General features: G+C 47.0%; 1 protein-coding gene across 1 annotated transcript in view; it reads right to left on the bottom strand.

Annotated features, from left to right (window-relative positions):
* Nucleotides 1-803: 803 nt before the first annotated feature.
* LOC114564194 (titin-like) overlaps nucleotides 804-14,794 on the bottom strand; it is a 380,077-nt gene continuing 366,086 nt past the window's right edge. The window contains 9 exon segments of the mRNA XM_028591428.1: nucleotides 804-2,180; nucleotides 3,151-3,435; nucleotides 3,738-9,527; nucleotides 10,068-10,278; nucleotides 10,661-11,043; nucleotides 11,545-11,850; nucleotides 12,390-12,965; nucleotides 13,282-13,581; nucleotides 14,104-14,409. Of these exon segments, the coding sequence (XP_028447229.1) occupies nucleotides 1,888-2,180; nucleotides 3,151-3,435; nucleotides 3,738-9,527; nucleotides 10,068-10,278; nucleotides 10,661-11,043; nucleotides 11,545-11,850; nucleotides 12,390-12,965; nucleotides 13,282-13,581; nucleotides 14,104-14,409 (8,450 nt within the window). The 3' untranslated portion in view covers nucleotides 804-1,887.

Genomic DNA, 14,794 nt, shown 5'->3' with positions numbered 1-14,794 from the left:
AGTTCATGTTCAGGTCTACCATAGAAAGTGTACTTCAGGTGTACTTGTGTCTGTGATGCTGAAAATCTTTTCTAGACACAAACGGTGCCAATAACTTTTTCCCCCCCGACATACTATACTATGACTTTTTGGGGACTTTTTTTAACATATACCATGACGTTTTTTACTTTTTTCATCATACTATGCTATGACTTTTTGGGACTTTCTCCGACATACTATACCATGACTTTTATTGGACTTTTTTCGACATTCCATTACTTTTTTTTAACATACTATACTATGATTTTTTTTACTTTTTTCATCATACTATACTATGACTTTTTTTTACTCTTTTGGACATACTATACTATGACTTTTTTTTACTTTTTTCATCATACTATGCTATAACTTTTTTGTACTTTTTTCATCATACTATACTATGACTTTTTTTTACTTTTTTCATCATACTATACTATGACTTTTTTGTACTTTTTTCATCATACTATACCATTATTTTTTTGGGACTTTTTTTCGACGTACTATACTATGACTTAACTTGTAACTTTTTTCGACACTAGAACATTACTTTTTTTACTTTTTCCTTCTACTATACTTCGACTTTTTGTTTTACTGTTTTCGACCTACTTTTTTGAATTAGGAGGGAAAAATGTGAGCTCCGTGGGATGATAAAACTGACGACCCTAAATATCAAGTTTATCATAAACAAAATCCAAATTATCCTTTCAATTTCTTGTGATTTTCAAAATAAAATAGAAGCACAAAAAGAGACAAACACAAAAAAAAACCACAGCAGAGACATCCTGTAGTGCTGATAATCATGCTTTATTAAATCAATAATTGGAGAAAAACTCAAGGAGGCTGCGAAAATAGTCAACGCTAAAACTCTAACTTCAATGAAACCAAAGTGCCGGGCGACACGCAAAGACCACGCTTCTCTCCGTCCTCGTTCAGCGCAGCGCCGGTTGGTTTTCGGCTGCCGTACGTCTACCTGGCGCCACCCGGCTCGACTGAACTCCTAAAAACTAACACACAAACACACTGCAGACCTCCGAGAGACAGCTCCGCCTCTGCAACCAAGCACAGCGCACAGACTCTTTGGTTTTTTTGGGGTTTTTTCTTCGTGATTTGCCAGGTTCGATGGTACGACCGAAGAGCCGAGGGAGTGGTCAGTTGCCAGAAGCGGAGCACAAAAGAAAAAAAAGAAACACTTGTGCTCAGGGAGTGCAGGCCGCTCGCACTGTGAGCATGTCATCGAAATGGCGGTATGACATAATCAGTCAAGAGCGCGAGGTCCAGTCGTCCTGCTTACATGAGGGTAGATGCAAACAGCACTCAGGATCTCGCGCTTTTGTTCCAATGCAACAGCACCGCAGTGCATTCATAGTTCTGTCTCGGATTGAGTTAACTTCAACAGGGAGCCTCTCTACCTGTTGAGGCAATCTTAAGACTTCAACGTATCGTTGAGGCACATTGTTTAGTTTCTTGGCTTAACAGGGTATTCGTTCCGAGTGAAACTTTCTCCTGTTAAACCACATTTAGTTTCACTTTGTTTCAGTTAATATTATTGTCATAAATAACAATGCATACATTTCCCATAACCGTTAAATTCGGCTATATACATTATGTACATGTCACAGAAAAATGGATCAAAAATCCTAAGTCATAGTTATCCAATATGGCACATTTTATAACAACTTTAGACTGTAGTCTAGTTTGGCATAAATTAATGTCAAGATTGGTACAAAAATAGTTCATATTTACAAGAACAGAAATCCAGATCTTTATGAAGTAGATTATTTTTGTTTAGTTAATAAATAAAAAGGCATGGAAGTAGGGAAAAGGGGAAGATCGAACGATTAGATTTTTTTTTTTTTTTTTTTTTTTTTTTTACACTGATCGAATGCTAATGTGTACAGTCGCTGTGTCCGAGCCGAGCTCGTTGGACAGCTTCAGGGTGTAGGTTCCGGCGTCTTCCTCCTTCACGCCGGTGATGATGAGCGTGGTCAGGTCCTCTGTGGTGTCGATGTGGAAGCGTCCGCCGGCGGTCACCTCGATGGTTTTGCCGCCGCGGGACCACTCAATGTGTTTGGCGTCGCCGGAGAAGGCGCAGGTGACCGTCAGGACTTTGCCCGGCTCGATGCTGATGTCCTCCGGCAGAGCCTCGATCCGCGGAGCACAACCTGGACAATAAATGTTTTAAATAAAATATTAGTGGTCGCAACATTTGGCAACAAATAGTACAGAATGCTGAAGAAAACTTTTTCTAAATCAGGTACCAAGAAAAGTGTAGTGTTGCTAAATTCACTCACAGGGATGCAAGAAGTTTATGATCTGTAGCTATTCATTTTAAAAGTAGTGCCTTTCTGTTGAGTCTGAATAATAAAGGGTAACTTTGTTTTTTTTCCAACCTGGACCCTATTTTCCCAAGTTTTTTTGTCTTAGTGACAAGTGGAACAACAATCTGTTGAAGCTGGTCCAGTAACAAGCAAGACCATTGCAGTCGGCAGTTAGCGAAACAAGCTGAAATGTAATATTAATGGGCAAATGTTCACTAAAAGTTCTGTTGTTGCCGCTGACAGACTCAGATTATTATTCTAAGTGTCTGACAACATTATGGGATGGATCCCTACAGAGATAGACCTTTTAGTTAAAGAGTAAGATCCTTTTAGTTTAACATGAAACAGCCCCGAAATCACCATCACCAAACTCCACCAGACTGCATGTAAATAATCAGGACTTTTAGCGTGTATAGAGCCAGCATATCTCCACCAGACTCCATGTAAATAATCAGGACTTTTAGCGTGTATAGAGCCAGCATATCTCCACCAGACTCCATGTAAATAATCAGGACTTTTAGCATGTATAGAGCCAGCATATCTCCACCAGACTCCATGTAAATAATCAGGACTTTTAGCGTGTATAAAGCATAATATAATGCTGGCTCTATACACGCTAATATATACGCTCTAGAATAATAATCTGAACCTGTCAAAAACAGAACTTTTAGTGGACACTGATGCTGAGTATTAGACCTATAGAGTTACATTGCATCCCGGTTCACGGCTGCCGGTTACAGCATTCTTACTAAAGCAGACCTACTTTTAAAATGCCACAAACACCAAAGACCAACTGTTTCAATACCAATCTTACCGATTGCTCTGAAAGAGGATCCCTCGCTTTGGGAGCTCATGGCGTATGTCTCGGACGTCATGGAGGACATGCTGGACATGGACATAGTCTCGAACTTCATCTCAGCTGCCATGCTGCTGAAGGAGCTGGACTCCATCATGGAGGACATCATCGCCTGCTGGGCGGAGGAAGAGAAGGAGGACGACGACTCCTCCATCACGTGCATTTCTTTCTTCATCATCATGGATGAGCTCACGGATGAGCTCACGGATAAAGACGACTCCTTCTGACTCATCGCCATTGATCCTGATGAGGGGTAGAAATGGAAATAATAAATATGTAAAATCTTCAGAATGACTTCAAAGTTAAGGCTGTGTCAGGTCTAGGGTTGGGAACCGAAACACACTTCCAAATAATAACAGATTACAAAATGCCAAGAGCCGGGTATACATAAACAATTAGAACCGGAAGTGACAAGCAGATTCTGAATCTGAATTGTTAAAATCTGATTTGATTTGATCCAAACGATACACAACCCTGGTCAGAATTTCTTTTAAATAGCATGACATTGGACTAAATCTACTTGGATACTTGAGGCCAGTGCTCACCTTTAAGTGCCAGTTGCTGCTGCTCACGGTAGGCTGTGATCTTCATCCGTATGGACTGGAACACCTGTCCGGTGAAGGAGAAAGAGGATTTGGACACTCCTCCCTCTGAAGTCATCTCACAGGTGTATTCTCCCTGATCGCTGTCTGCCAGATCACAGATCAGAAGGCTGCAGGAGCCCTCCGAGTAGTGCATCTCGAAGCGGCTGCTCTGTGAAAGCCTCCTCCCGTTGACGTACCACACCACCTCCTTGACGCTGCTCTCGCAGACGCAGGACATCCGCACCGAGCCTTCGCTCGCCTCGGCTGTCAGCTGACTCAGGACTTTGGGAGGTTTCGGGGTTGGGGATTTGACGGTGGGTGGAGAAACGACCCTCTTCGGGGACATGACGGGAGGAGGAGACTTCATCCTCGGGGGTGATTTGATTCCCTCGGGCTCAGGGGACTTTAAGGCTCTTGGGGATTTGATGCCTAAAGGTTCTGGAGATTTTAGTCCTCTTGGTGTTTTGATTCCCGCTGGTTCTGGAGATTTAAGTCCTCTTGGTGTTTTGATTCCTGCAGGTTCTGGAGATTTGACGCCACGAGGTGATTTCACTCCCTCAGGCTCAGGAGACTTGACTGGTGGTGACTTGAGTTTGGGTTCAGGGGATTTAAGTCCGCGTGGTGACTTAATTCCCTCAGGCTCAGGAGACTTGACTGGTGGTGGTGACTTGAGTTTGGGTTCAGGGGATTTTAGTCCGCGTGGTGACTTAATTCCCTCGGGTTCAGGAGATTTGACGCCTGGAGCTGGTGATTTTAAGCCGGGTGCTGGAGAGGGTGTGGGTGGCTCTGGAGACTTGATGCTTGGCGTCGGCGACTTCATGCTCGGAACGGGAGATGTAACACTTGGTTCGGGAGACTTCACACTTGGTGTTGGTGACTTGATGCTGGGGACAGGGGACGTAACGGAGGGAGCCGGTGATGTGACGGAAGGCTCCGGAGACTTTACACTCGGAGTGGGTGACTTTACAGATGGCTCAGGGGATTTCACGGCCTTGACTTCCTCTTTGGTAACTGATCTGCGGATCGTCAAAGTGAAGTGAGCCTCCTGTCGGCCTGCTGAGTTCTCCACCACGACGATGTAGCTGCCCTCGTCGGACGCCGTCACAGAGAAGATCTCCATGCTGGACTTGTACTGCGTGGTGGTAACGCGGACGTGGTGAGACGAGACAATGGTTGTACTCTCGTGTATCCACGTAACGCTCGGTGAAGGCTCGCCGTCGATGTCGCAAGAGAATCTGGCGCTCTCTCCCTCTGCGACCGTCACAGACTGGGGCTTGGTAAGGATTTTGGCAGGAAGGGAAGGCTTCACCTTGTGGACAGAAACATCCTCGGTCACAGCAGTAGCAGCAGAAGACGACTTCAGTTTAGCTTCAGACGTGGTGCGTTTTCCAGTCAGAGATAACTTTTCCGATGAATAGGAGGAATCAGATGACAGGTATTCAGCAGAGGCGTACTTGATGGATGAATCGTACCTCTCGGCAGAGGAGTATCTCTCAGAGGAGGCAGCGTATCTTTCACGTGTGATGACTTCACGTGTCTCTGTTAGTTTAGACTTGCTCTCTTCCACCTTCAAGTGTGTCTGGGAAGAGTAGCCAGCTTTTAAGTGTGTGGTGTGATAGTGGTCAATCTTAGTGACTTCAGGGACGTATCCTTTCTGGACTTCTTCATCTCTGCGGCGAGAGGAGAAGGTGGTGTAGCCACCGCCGGACACATCGAGGGTGGCATAGTCGGACGCTTCTCCCTTGGCGTTGGAGCACACGCAGCGGTATGTGCCGCTGTCGTCTTCCTGACACTCCAAGATAGTGATGGACAACACACCACTCATGTTGGTGAAGATGTACTTTTCGCTGCTTTCGGAGATCGCAGTTCCGTTGTGGAACCACTTGACCTCGGCCTCTGGCTTGGTTTGGATGTTCAGGGTGAATTTGGTGTCTTGGCCGATCGGTACGCGATGAGAGCGCATCCTGACTGTCACGCGGGGAGCGTGGTCCAGACTGAACGGCGTCTGGCTGACCACCTGGTATTTCCTCTCGGACTTCAGAGCGGCCTTTCTCGCCTCGTAGCGAGACATGATGTCGAAGCGGGCGGAACGCTCAAACCTGGAGGAGGAGCGGGATGACCTCTCCACGGACCTGATGGGGCTGGGAGAGCGAGGACGCGTCCTCTCCGGCGTGGGGGACCTCCGCACCACTGCCTCTCCCTCCACCTCCACCGGGGGCTTGGCGCGTGACGGTCTGATCAGGTCGGAGACGGGACGCATGAGCTCGATGTACGTAGGAGACAGAGACCTTCTCCTTCTCATGAACTGGGAAACGGTGCGTTTCTTCTTTGTCTCAGAAACCTCGACGGACTCGTGCCTGACTTCCTGCCGCCTCTCTCTGAGTTCCACGGCACGGCGCTCAATGCGGACAGGGCTGCGGGTCGGAGAGGCTGAAAAGCCGAGCTCCAGCTCATCCTCCAGCATCATTTTCTCCTCCTCAGTTTTCCTCATGGAAAGGTAGTCATCGACGGGCATCAGCAGCTCCTCGTCACTCATGTCTCCCAGAGATCTCCTTCTGGATCTAAAGGAGATCTCGGATTCAGGAGAAGGTGATCGGCGGGCAGGCCTGACGGTCTCCAAATCATCCTGAGTGAGTTGCGGGATACGCCATCTTGGCCTGTACTGGTCAGTGATTCTCGGGAGGGGCATCACGTAGAACTGTTCCCACCTGGACAGGCGGATACGTCTCTGCCTCTTCTGCACGATTCTCTCCATCTTCTCTGAAACCTCGTACTGGTCTTTCAGCTTTCGGTACCACTTCATGTCAGAGAGAGGCACAAACAGTTTGATAGCCTTGTCCTCATCCAGAGCTTTGGGATCGTGAACCACAGCCTCGGGGATCTCATACGGCATGAAGATCCTCCTCTCCTCCTCCAATTTCTTTGTCTCGGACTTCTCAACCGTGATATCAAACTCGCCCTCAACATTCTTGGTGCTCACGGCGGGCTTGTACATCTCTGAAGCATATTTCAGCGCCTCCTGGGCTGTTGGGTTGAGAGGTACGAGCTCCTCAGTGGCGACAATCTTCAGAGCCATCTTGTGAGTCTTTTCAATTTGTTTCTGTACGTGTCTGTGTTTCTCCTCCTCGCTCTTGTACTCTCTCCTGGTGTAGGTGAGGCGGTCCACCTTCAGGGTAGCCTGGCAGCTTGCAGAGCCGGCACAGTTGGTTGCAGTCACACTGTACACACCGGAGTCCTCGAGCAAAGTGTCTCTAATGTGCAAGACGTAGTAGTCAAGGTCTTCCTGTATGACAACAACTTTGCCACCAAACTCGAGCGCATGACCGTCCTTCTGCCATTTCAGAGTCGGAGTTGGAATTCCTGAGACTCTGAGCTCAAAGCGCACGCTGTGTCCCTCGACACACTCAACGTTAGCCAGCAGACGTTTGAACATGGGCCTCATAGTTTCCTCCGTCACAGGATGAGGTGTTACGGTGAGACGCGCCTTGCAGCTATCTTCTCCAAACTTGTTGTTGGCCATGACGGTATACTCTGCATCATCGCTCATGTCCAGGTTGTGGATCATTAGCTGGTACAGACCCTTATCGCTGGTGAACGTGTACTTGCGGTCATCATCGCCCGCTTTGATCCTCTCTCCGTTCTTCAGCCACGTCACGTGAGGCTCCGGGTGCACAGTGATAGTGACACCGAAGCGCACATCTTCACCGATGTAGGCGGAGCGATTGTACAGAGGCAGAGTGAACTCTGGCGGTCTCTGCAGGAGTTTCGTCTTGTCGACTCTCCTCCTCAGTTTCTTGATTGAGCGGCTGATGTAGTGCTCTCGGATGCTCCTCACCGTCTCGACAAAGAGCTCTCCATAAGCGCTGTCCTCTCCGTCGTCGCTCACCACTTTGCATCTGTACACACCATCGTCACTCTCTTCAATGTCCTTCACGTAGATGCTGGCAAAACCGTTGCTGTAGGTGATTTCATACTTGGCACTTGCGTGGAGCTGGCGGTTTCCAAAGTACCATGATGCCTGAGTGCTCTTGTCATAATTGGTGATGCTACAAGTGAATCTGACGTGGCCACCTTCCTCAGCTGAGGCATGCATGACTGGACCGGTGCGGAGACCGTGGTACTCACTTCCAATCTTCACTTTTCCCACAGCCAATCCTCTCTGGTTCTTGAAGGCACCACCGTAAGCCACACGAGCCGACGACACAATGATATCTACCCTCTTCGCCAGAGTCTGGTAGTACCTTCTGTGTCTCAACGTCCTAATGACCTTAGTGCTGACGTTCTCGATCTTCATCTTGAGCCACGGGTGCTCCAGAGCCTCGTGGGCTGTCATACGGAGCTTCCTGTCTTTGACTAGAAGTCTGTCCACAAAGTCCATAGCCTCCAGGCTGATGTCCCTAAACGCTTCACTTTCAAAGATGTATTCACAGTTGGAGATGTTTTCGATCATCTTTGTGACGGACTCTGCGCCAAACGGATTAAGGCCACTTAGCAGAATGTAAGCCATAACACCTACGGACCACATATCCGTGGCGGTTGTGACTAGGTCATGACGGTGGATCTCAGGGGCACAGTACTCCGGAGCGGAGAACAGCATTCTGATGTTTTCTCCTGGCACCAGCAGCCTAGCCTGGCCCATCTCGATAATCTTTACAGTGGTGCTTCTCCTTGTCGTGTAGACAATGTTGTCTGGGCGGATGTCGAAGTGGCCATAGTTGTGGCTGTGCATAAACTTGAGGGCGGAGCAGACTTGTCTCAGGTAGCGGACGATCTCCTGCTCTGTGAGCTCAAAGTTGCTGGTGCCGAGGCGCTCAAAGATGTCCACTCCGGAGATGAATTCAAAGATCAGGATGATCTCCTCCATGCTTTCAAAGTATTCATGTAGATAGATGACATTCTTGTGCCTTGCTACGTTGAGGGCTTCGATTTCTCGGAGAACCAATTCCCGGTCAGTTCCTTTGACTTTGATGAACTTGGCCATGAAGGTCTTCTTGGTGGCGATCTCCGTGCAGCGGTGGACCACTCCGAACTGGCAGCGAGAAAGCTCCTCAGAGATGACGTACTTGGATGACAGCTCCTTTACCTTGTAGAACAGAGCCTCCTCCTTGGTGATCTCTCTGGTTTCGTCCACTTCCTCATCATAATTCCTGATCACGGACGTGTCTTCCTTCGTTGTGATCGGCTCAGTCGGCTGACAAGGAGCGCTCAGGCCGAACTGGTTTTCGGCGACGACACGGAACTGGTACTTGGTCTTTCCGAACATGTTGATGATTGTGATGCTGCAGTCGGCGGTGTGTCCTGCGCGGATCCATCTGTCCGCAGTTGTGGGACATTTCTCCACGATGTAGCCAATGATGTCGCTTCCGCCGTCATTGGCAGGAGGTTCCCAGGTCAACGTGATGGAGTCCCGGGCAACGTCGCTAACAACCAGTCCCTTTGGAGGCTCAGGTATGTCGGCCACGTTCACCTCAATGGTTTGTTTGTCCATACCGAACCTGTTCTTTGCGGTAATGATGTAGTAGCCAGTGTCCTTCCTCTGCATTCCCTTCTGGAAGACGAGGGATGTGAACGACCTGGTAGTGATGACTTGGTGATACAGAGAGTTGGAGAGAATCTCCTGACCCTTCTGCCAAGTGATTGCTGGCTCCGGTTTGCCAGAGATGGGAATCTTGATGGTGATGTTTTCCCCACGGACAGCGTTGACTGATCCCATTCCCTGGAGCTCCTTGGGCAGGTGGATCTTAGCAGGAACTGGAATTAAAGTGATACAAATAAGTAGTTTAATATTTATTCTATTTAGGAAATTGCACCTGCAGAGGACATCACTTAAAGAAGACCTATTACTCTTTTCTAAAATAAATAATGAGGTAAGCTAGGTGTTTAAAACAATTCCTTGTTATCTTGGCTGCCGGTGTTAATTTCTCCCCAATTTCGGGTCACAATCCCACTGGGACATGTCTGGTTGTGTAGTATTTGGTTTGAAAGCTTTAATCTGTGAATTTTGACAGTATAAATTGCTACTATATAAACTATATAAACTCTTTTACAGAGGCAGCACAGCTGCAAAAACTCTGAAATGCAGAACCATTGACCAATGAGGGCAGACTTGGTTTTTCAAAGAGGCAGGCGCTACAACAAAGTGTCTCAGACAGGCAATATGAGAAAAATAAATTGCTTTTTTTTTACATTAAAGCCTGAAAACATTGTTCTAGTATGAACCTGAAAACAGTTTATAATAGGTCTCCTCTCTTCTATTCTAGAAAACATGAAGAATAATTATTTTTGCCATACCTTCCACCTCCAGGTTTGCGGTTGTAGAGATGGATCCTGATGAGTTGGTGGCTCTGACTTGGTAAACTGTAGCGTCCGTCTCGTCAGCGGAAATGATGACCAGCTGGTAGTAGCCACCCTTGAACTCCTGGGCTTTGATCTTGGTTCCATCAGCCTGGATCTCCTTTCCACTGCGGTACCATTTCACCAGAGGTTTGGGATGTCCCACAACCTTGTCATGGGAAAAATAACCAAGTTAAAAAAATGAATTAAAACATACTTGTGCTCATCAACTTGGCTGAGTGAAATAATCTTCTCCTTGGACTCTGGGTGTGTAGTTTTGACATATCTAAACCTTCATAAATGTGGACACAGATTGGAAATTGTTAAAAGCAAATGCAATGTCAACTTCAATTTAAAAAGAGATAATATAAGTACATTCTTCCTTCCACAGCTTTTCGGATATGTGACCCAAATCATCAAGTGTTTGTCGTGCATGTCTCTCGATATGCTTTCTATTTTGTGTAATATCCTTATTTTCTGTATGACCCTTTCTGTTTTCTTTCACATGTAGTAAGTAAATTTCAATCAGTCAATCAAAATAAAAGAAGTACCTTGGTGACAAATGTGGCATTGGCATGGTATTTGACGGTCATGTCCCTGATCTCCTCCCTGAAGGCAGGAGCACGAGGAGCCTGGTCGGACTTGGGGATGATTGGCGCTGAGATCTCACTCCAGTCGCTCTCGCCGCCCATGTTCTCACACTTGACACGGAACTCGTATTCGAAGCCCTCGAGCAATGCCGTGACCTCGTACTTGGTCTCCACAAACTTCTTACTGGTCACTGACATCCACTTGTTCTGCTTCTTCTCACGTTTCTCCAGGTAGTAGCTGGTGATTTTAGCACCGCCGTCGCTGCTCGGAGGCTTCCAGCACACGACACACGAGTCCTTGGTGGAGCTGATGATGAATGGCTGCTGTGGGATGCCAGGTTTTTCTGAGAAATAAACAGGGAATGTTACTGTGGTGCTCCACACATGGGCTTACATTTCATCTAACAGTCACGGGGGACAGTAAGCATAAGATTTCTCAAGAACAATTATCCTTCTCATAGTTCCTCTCTGATTCAATGAAACAGCTGACTAAATTGACTGATTTTCATACATTTTTAACCCCACCTTTTTCCCAAAAAGGGGGTATCATTCATGTGCCGTGATAAATAAAATGTATACTCCCACTTAATGAGTATTCTTGTGTTTATTGTTATACGTGCATTGTAAAAGTCCTTTGTAGAACCAAACCTATGGAGGGTTGGTGGTATGTAACACTTGTGCTTAATATATTTGGTACCCCTAAAATTGCATGTAGCCCCAGCCTGACTGCTCTAATTAATATGGTCTATACTGGCCTTTGGCTCTACATATCTGTAAAGTTCGTCCTGCCTCTGCAATGTAGCCACAGAAGCCCAAACTGTCAAACAAAACAAGTACGGACTTACCGAATGGACTCTTAATGATGACCACGGATGGGATCTCCAGTGACTCGCTGACTCCGTACTGGTTCTGGGCAGAGACTCTGAAGTAGTATCCGGCGCTCTCAATCAGGTTGGGGACACGGCAGGTGGTGCCAGAGATGGAAGAGGACACCAGTTGCCACTGCTCGCCTTCTTTGGCCTCGCGTTTCTCCACGATGTAGTTGGTGATCATGGAGCCGCCATCGTCTTTGGGAGGCTTCCAGCTGATGATGATGGAGCTCTTCAGCAGGCCTTCAACAACAATTGGGCCCTCAGGGATGCATGGTTTATCTGTGAGGAAACAAAAAATGTAATCCGTAATCAGTAAATGTACTTTAAAAGTATATTTTTACAGTTGTTAAAGCTCAAGTGGTGTTTGTGACTGGACGTCCTCTGGTGGTAACTCAGTTCACATCGACAGTACATGCAAATAAATTTGGTCTTGAGGAGAAAACATTCTGGAAGGGCTTTGAAACTAAACTTTCCATTCAAAAGACCCTCTTCTTTCTCCATTTCATTCCCTATTTTGGGGGGTTTGAGCTGCTTTTTAGTGATCATTGATATAGTTTAACATGTAAGAAATAAAGCCTGTTGCTCAGAACAGGAAGTTTCTATTTAAATTAGGAATGCATGTTTCTTTTCACTATTTTCTGACATTTTAGAGACGAAACAACTAATCCATTAAATCGAGAAAATAATCTACAAATTAATCCACCATGAAAACAATCGTTAGTTGCAGCCCTAAATTAGTCAACTAATCAATTAATCGACAAAATCATATGAGTGTTAGTCGACTAAGAATAGGACAGCCTTCAGGAGTCCCTTGTTACCTTGGATTTCCACGCGTAGCATGGTGTCGATGGTTCCGTACACGTTGCTGAGCTGCACCTTGTAGCGGCCAGCGTTGGTCTTCCTCTGGACGTTCCTCACCACTAGGTGGGTGTAGCTCTCTGTGTTTTCAATGATTACGTTCTCGGAAGAGTTCAGAGGCTTCTTGTCGTAGAACCACATGATCTGGGGGATGGGGCGTCCGATGTAGACGACGTGGAGGCGGAGGCTGGTGCCGGCGCCGGCGAAGTACTTCTCCTTCAGAGGGAAGCCGGGATGGAACTGCGGCGCCGCCTGTAAGCGCAGCTTGCCGCTGGCCTCCACCTCTCCGGCCTCGTTGACGGCCCTGCAGGTGTACAGGCCCTCGTCTTCCTGCTCGTCCGTCAGGATGCTCAGCGAGTGGTTGCGCCCGTCCGAGCTCATCTTGTACTTGCGGCTCTGGATCAACTCCTTGCCGTAGCGGTACCACTTGATCTCCGGCAGAGGTCTGCCGATGATGCCGCAGGTCAGAGTTCCTGACTCGCCGAGCTTGGTGGTGACGTCCTGGACGTCTTCCTTCAGAGCTGGAGCCTCACCAACTGCAGAAACATCAGCAGAGTTTCACTTAACCCTTGTATTTTCCTCGGGTCAAATTTGACCCGTTTTCAAAGTTTTTAATATCAGAAATATGGGTTTCTTTCAACCAAATTGCCCCAAAATAACTTGGATGTGTGCATGTAGGTTGTATGGGACCCATGCAACATTCTTCACAGGTAAAATAAATGATTACTTACATTGGATTTTGGGTGTTTTATTCAATTTCATATCATTTGAAAAAATCAGTTTAAAGAAATATCACATAAATGCTCCCTCGAGCATTGTGTTTGACAGAATATGAATTGTGCAGCAGCTCACCGCTCAGTTTGGTCTTGATGCCCATTGGCGTGCGGCGTGGTCGGCTCAGTCCGGTCTCGTTCTCAGCGAAGATCCTGAACTCGTACTCTGTGGCCTCCATCAGGCCGCCCATGGTGAACTGGCGGTCCTTGGAGCGCTCCTTGGTGCATTTCTTCCAGGCGCTTTCTCCGGCCTGCCTGAACTCGATCCAGTAGCCCAGGATCTCTTTGCCGCCGTCGTGCTCCGGCCGCAGCCAGTGGATGGTGATGCAGTCTTTGGTGATGGAGATGATGTCGATCTCTCCCGGTTGGCTGGGTTTGTCTACAAGGAGACGGAAAGATGGGAGGAGATTAGTATTTAGTAAAAGTATTATTATGAAAGTAATAGGGATGTTGATGATTAAGAGTAATTTAGGTAAGGAGTCATTTTTGTATGTAGCAACAAGCCTGTGGAACAGGTTGCCAGGAAGTCTAAAGATGGTCAGAAGTTTAGGAGGTTTTAAGCAGGCACTGAAAAAATGGCTTAGTTTTTATTACTGTATTGTCTTGATGGATCTATTTAATATATGTATGGATTTGATGATTGATGCTTGATCTGCTGCCACTTGCTTGTCTTTTTTAGGGTTAGGGGGATAAAATCTGACACATATGTATGAAAAAGGAAATGCGGGAACATAGGGCCTAATTTTGAAAAAAATCTTAGAAATGAGGGAACATAGGGCTGTGGGAACATAGGCACGCTCCCACTTATTTCTATCTTGTTTTCCCATGTCTTGTCTACTTATACTACTTATTCATTTCAATGTATTCCTGCAGAAATAAGCCTTGTGTCATGTTAACTCACCGAATGGCTCTTTGCAAATCACGGACTCTGAGGCCGGCCCAGCCTCGCTCAGCCCAACCTCGTTCTGCGCCACCACTCTGAACATGTACTCTGCGTCGGGGATCAGGCCGCTGACGTTGTACATGGTGGTGGTGATGTGGGTCTTGTTGTGTCGGACCCACTTCTCCGTCGACACCTCTCTCCTCTCCACGTAGTATCCTGTGACACGGGAGCCGCCGTCGTCTCTGGGCCGCGCCCAGGACAGAGACACCGTCGTCTTGGTCACCTCCATGATCTCTGGAGGGTTGCTGGGAGGTTCTGGTGGGCCTGGAAGGGGAAACACGTTGTTAGTAAAATCCATATTTACAACAACAGCTTGATTTATGGTTCTGCGGAGGCTCCACGCAGAGCTTTCCCCGTAAGAGAGTGACGGTGATTATCTTCAGAGAAGTATCTTCAGCAGGAAAAATGCGGCCACCCGCAAATTTTGTACATCAAATTTAGGTTCACAATAAATTTTGGCCCTGACTAGTTGTGTGGCAAACCAAAAAGACTGAAAACTGTTTTTAAACTCCAATTATGCGACTCTCATAGGCAGAATTTGGCAGATTTACAGACTGAGAAAGCCACTGAGATTTTTTTGTAGTTGATTAGATGGCTGGCTAACACTGGCTCATTACAGAAATGTGAGTGAAAAGTGTGTTGTCCTTTT

This window comes from Perca flavescens, chromosome 11 (genome assembly GCF_004354835.1).
Source record: "Perca flavescens isolate YP-PL-M2 chromosome 11, PFLA_1.0, whole genome shotgun sequence".
Taxonomy (NCBI): domain Eukaryota; kingdom Metazoa; phylum Chordata; class Actinopteri; order Perciformes; family Percidae; genus Perca; species Perca flavescens.
Note: the sequence above shows the minus strand (reverse complement) of the source record. Positions and strands in the feature narration are given on the sequence as shown.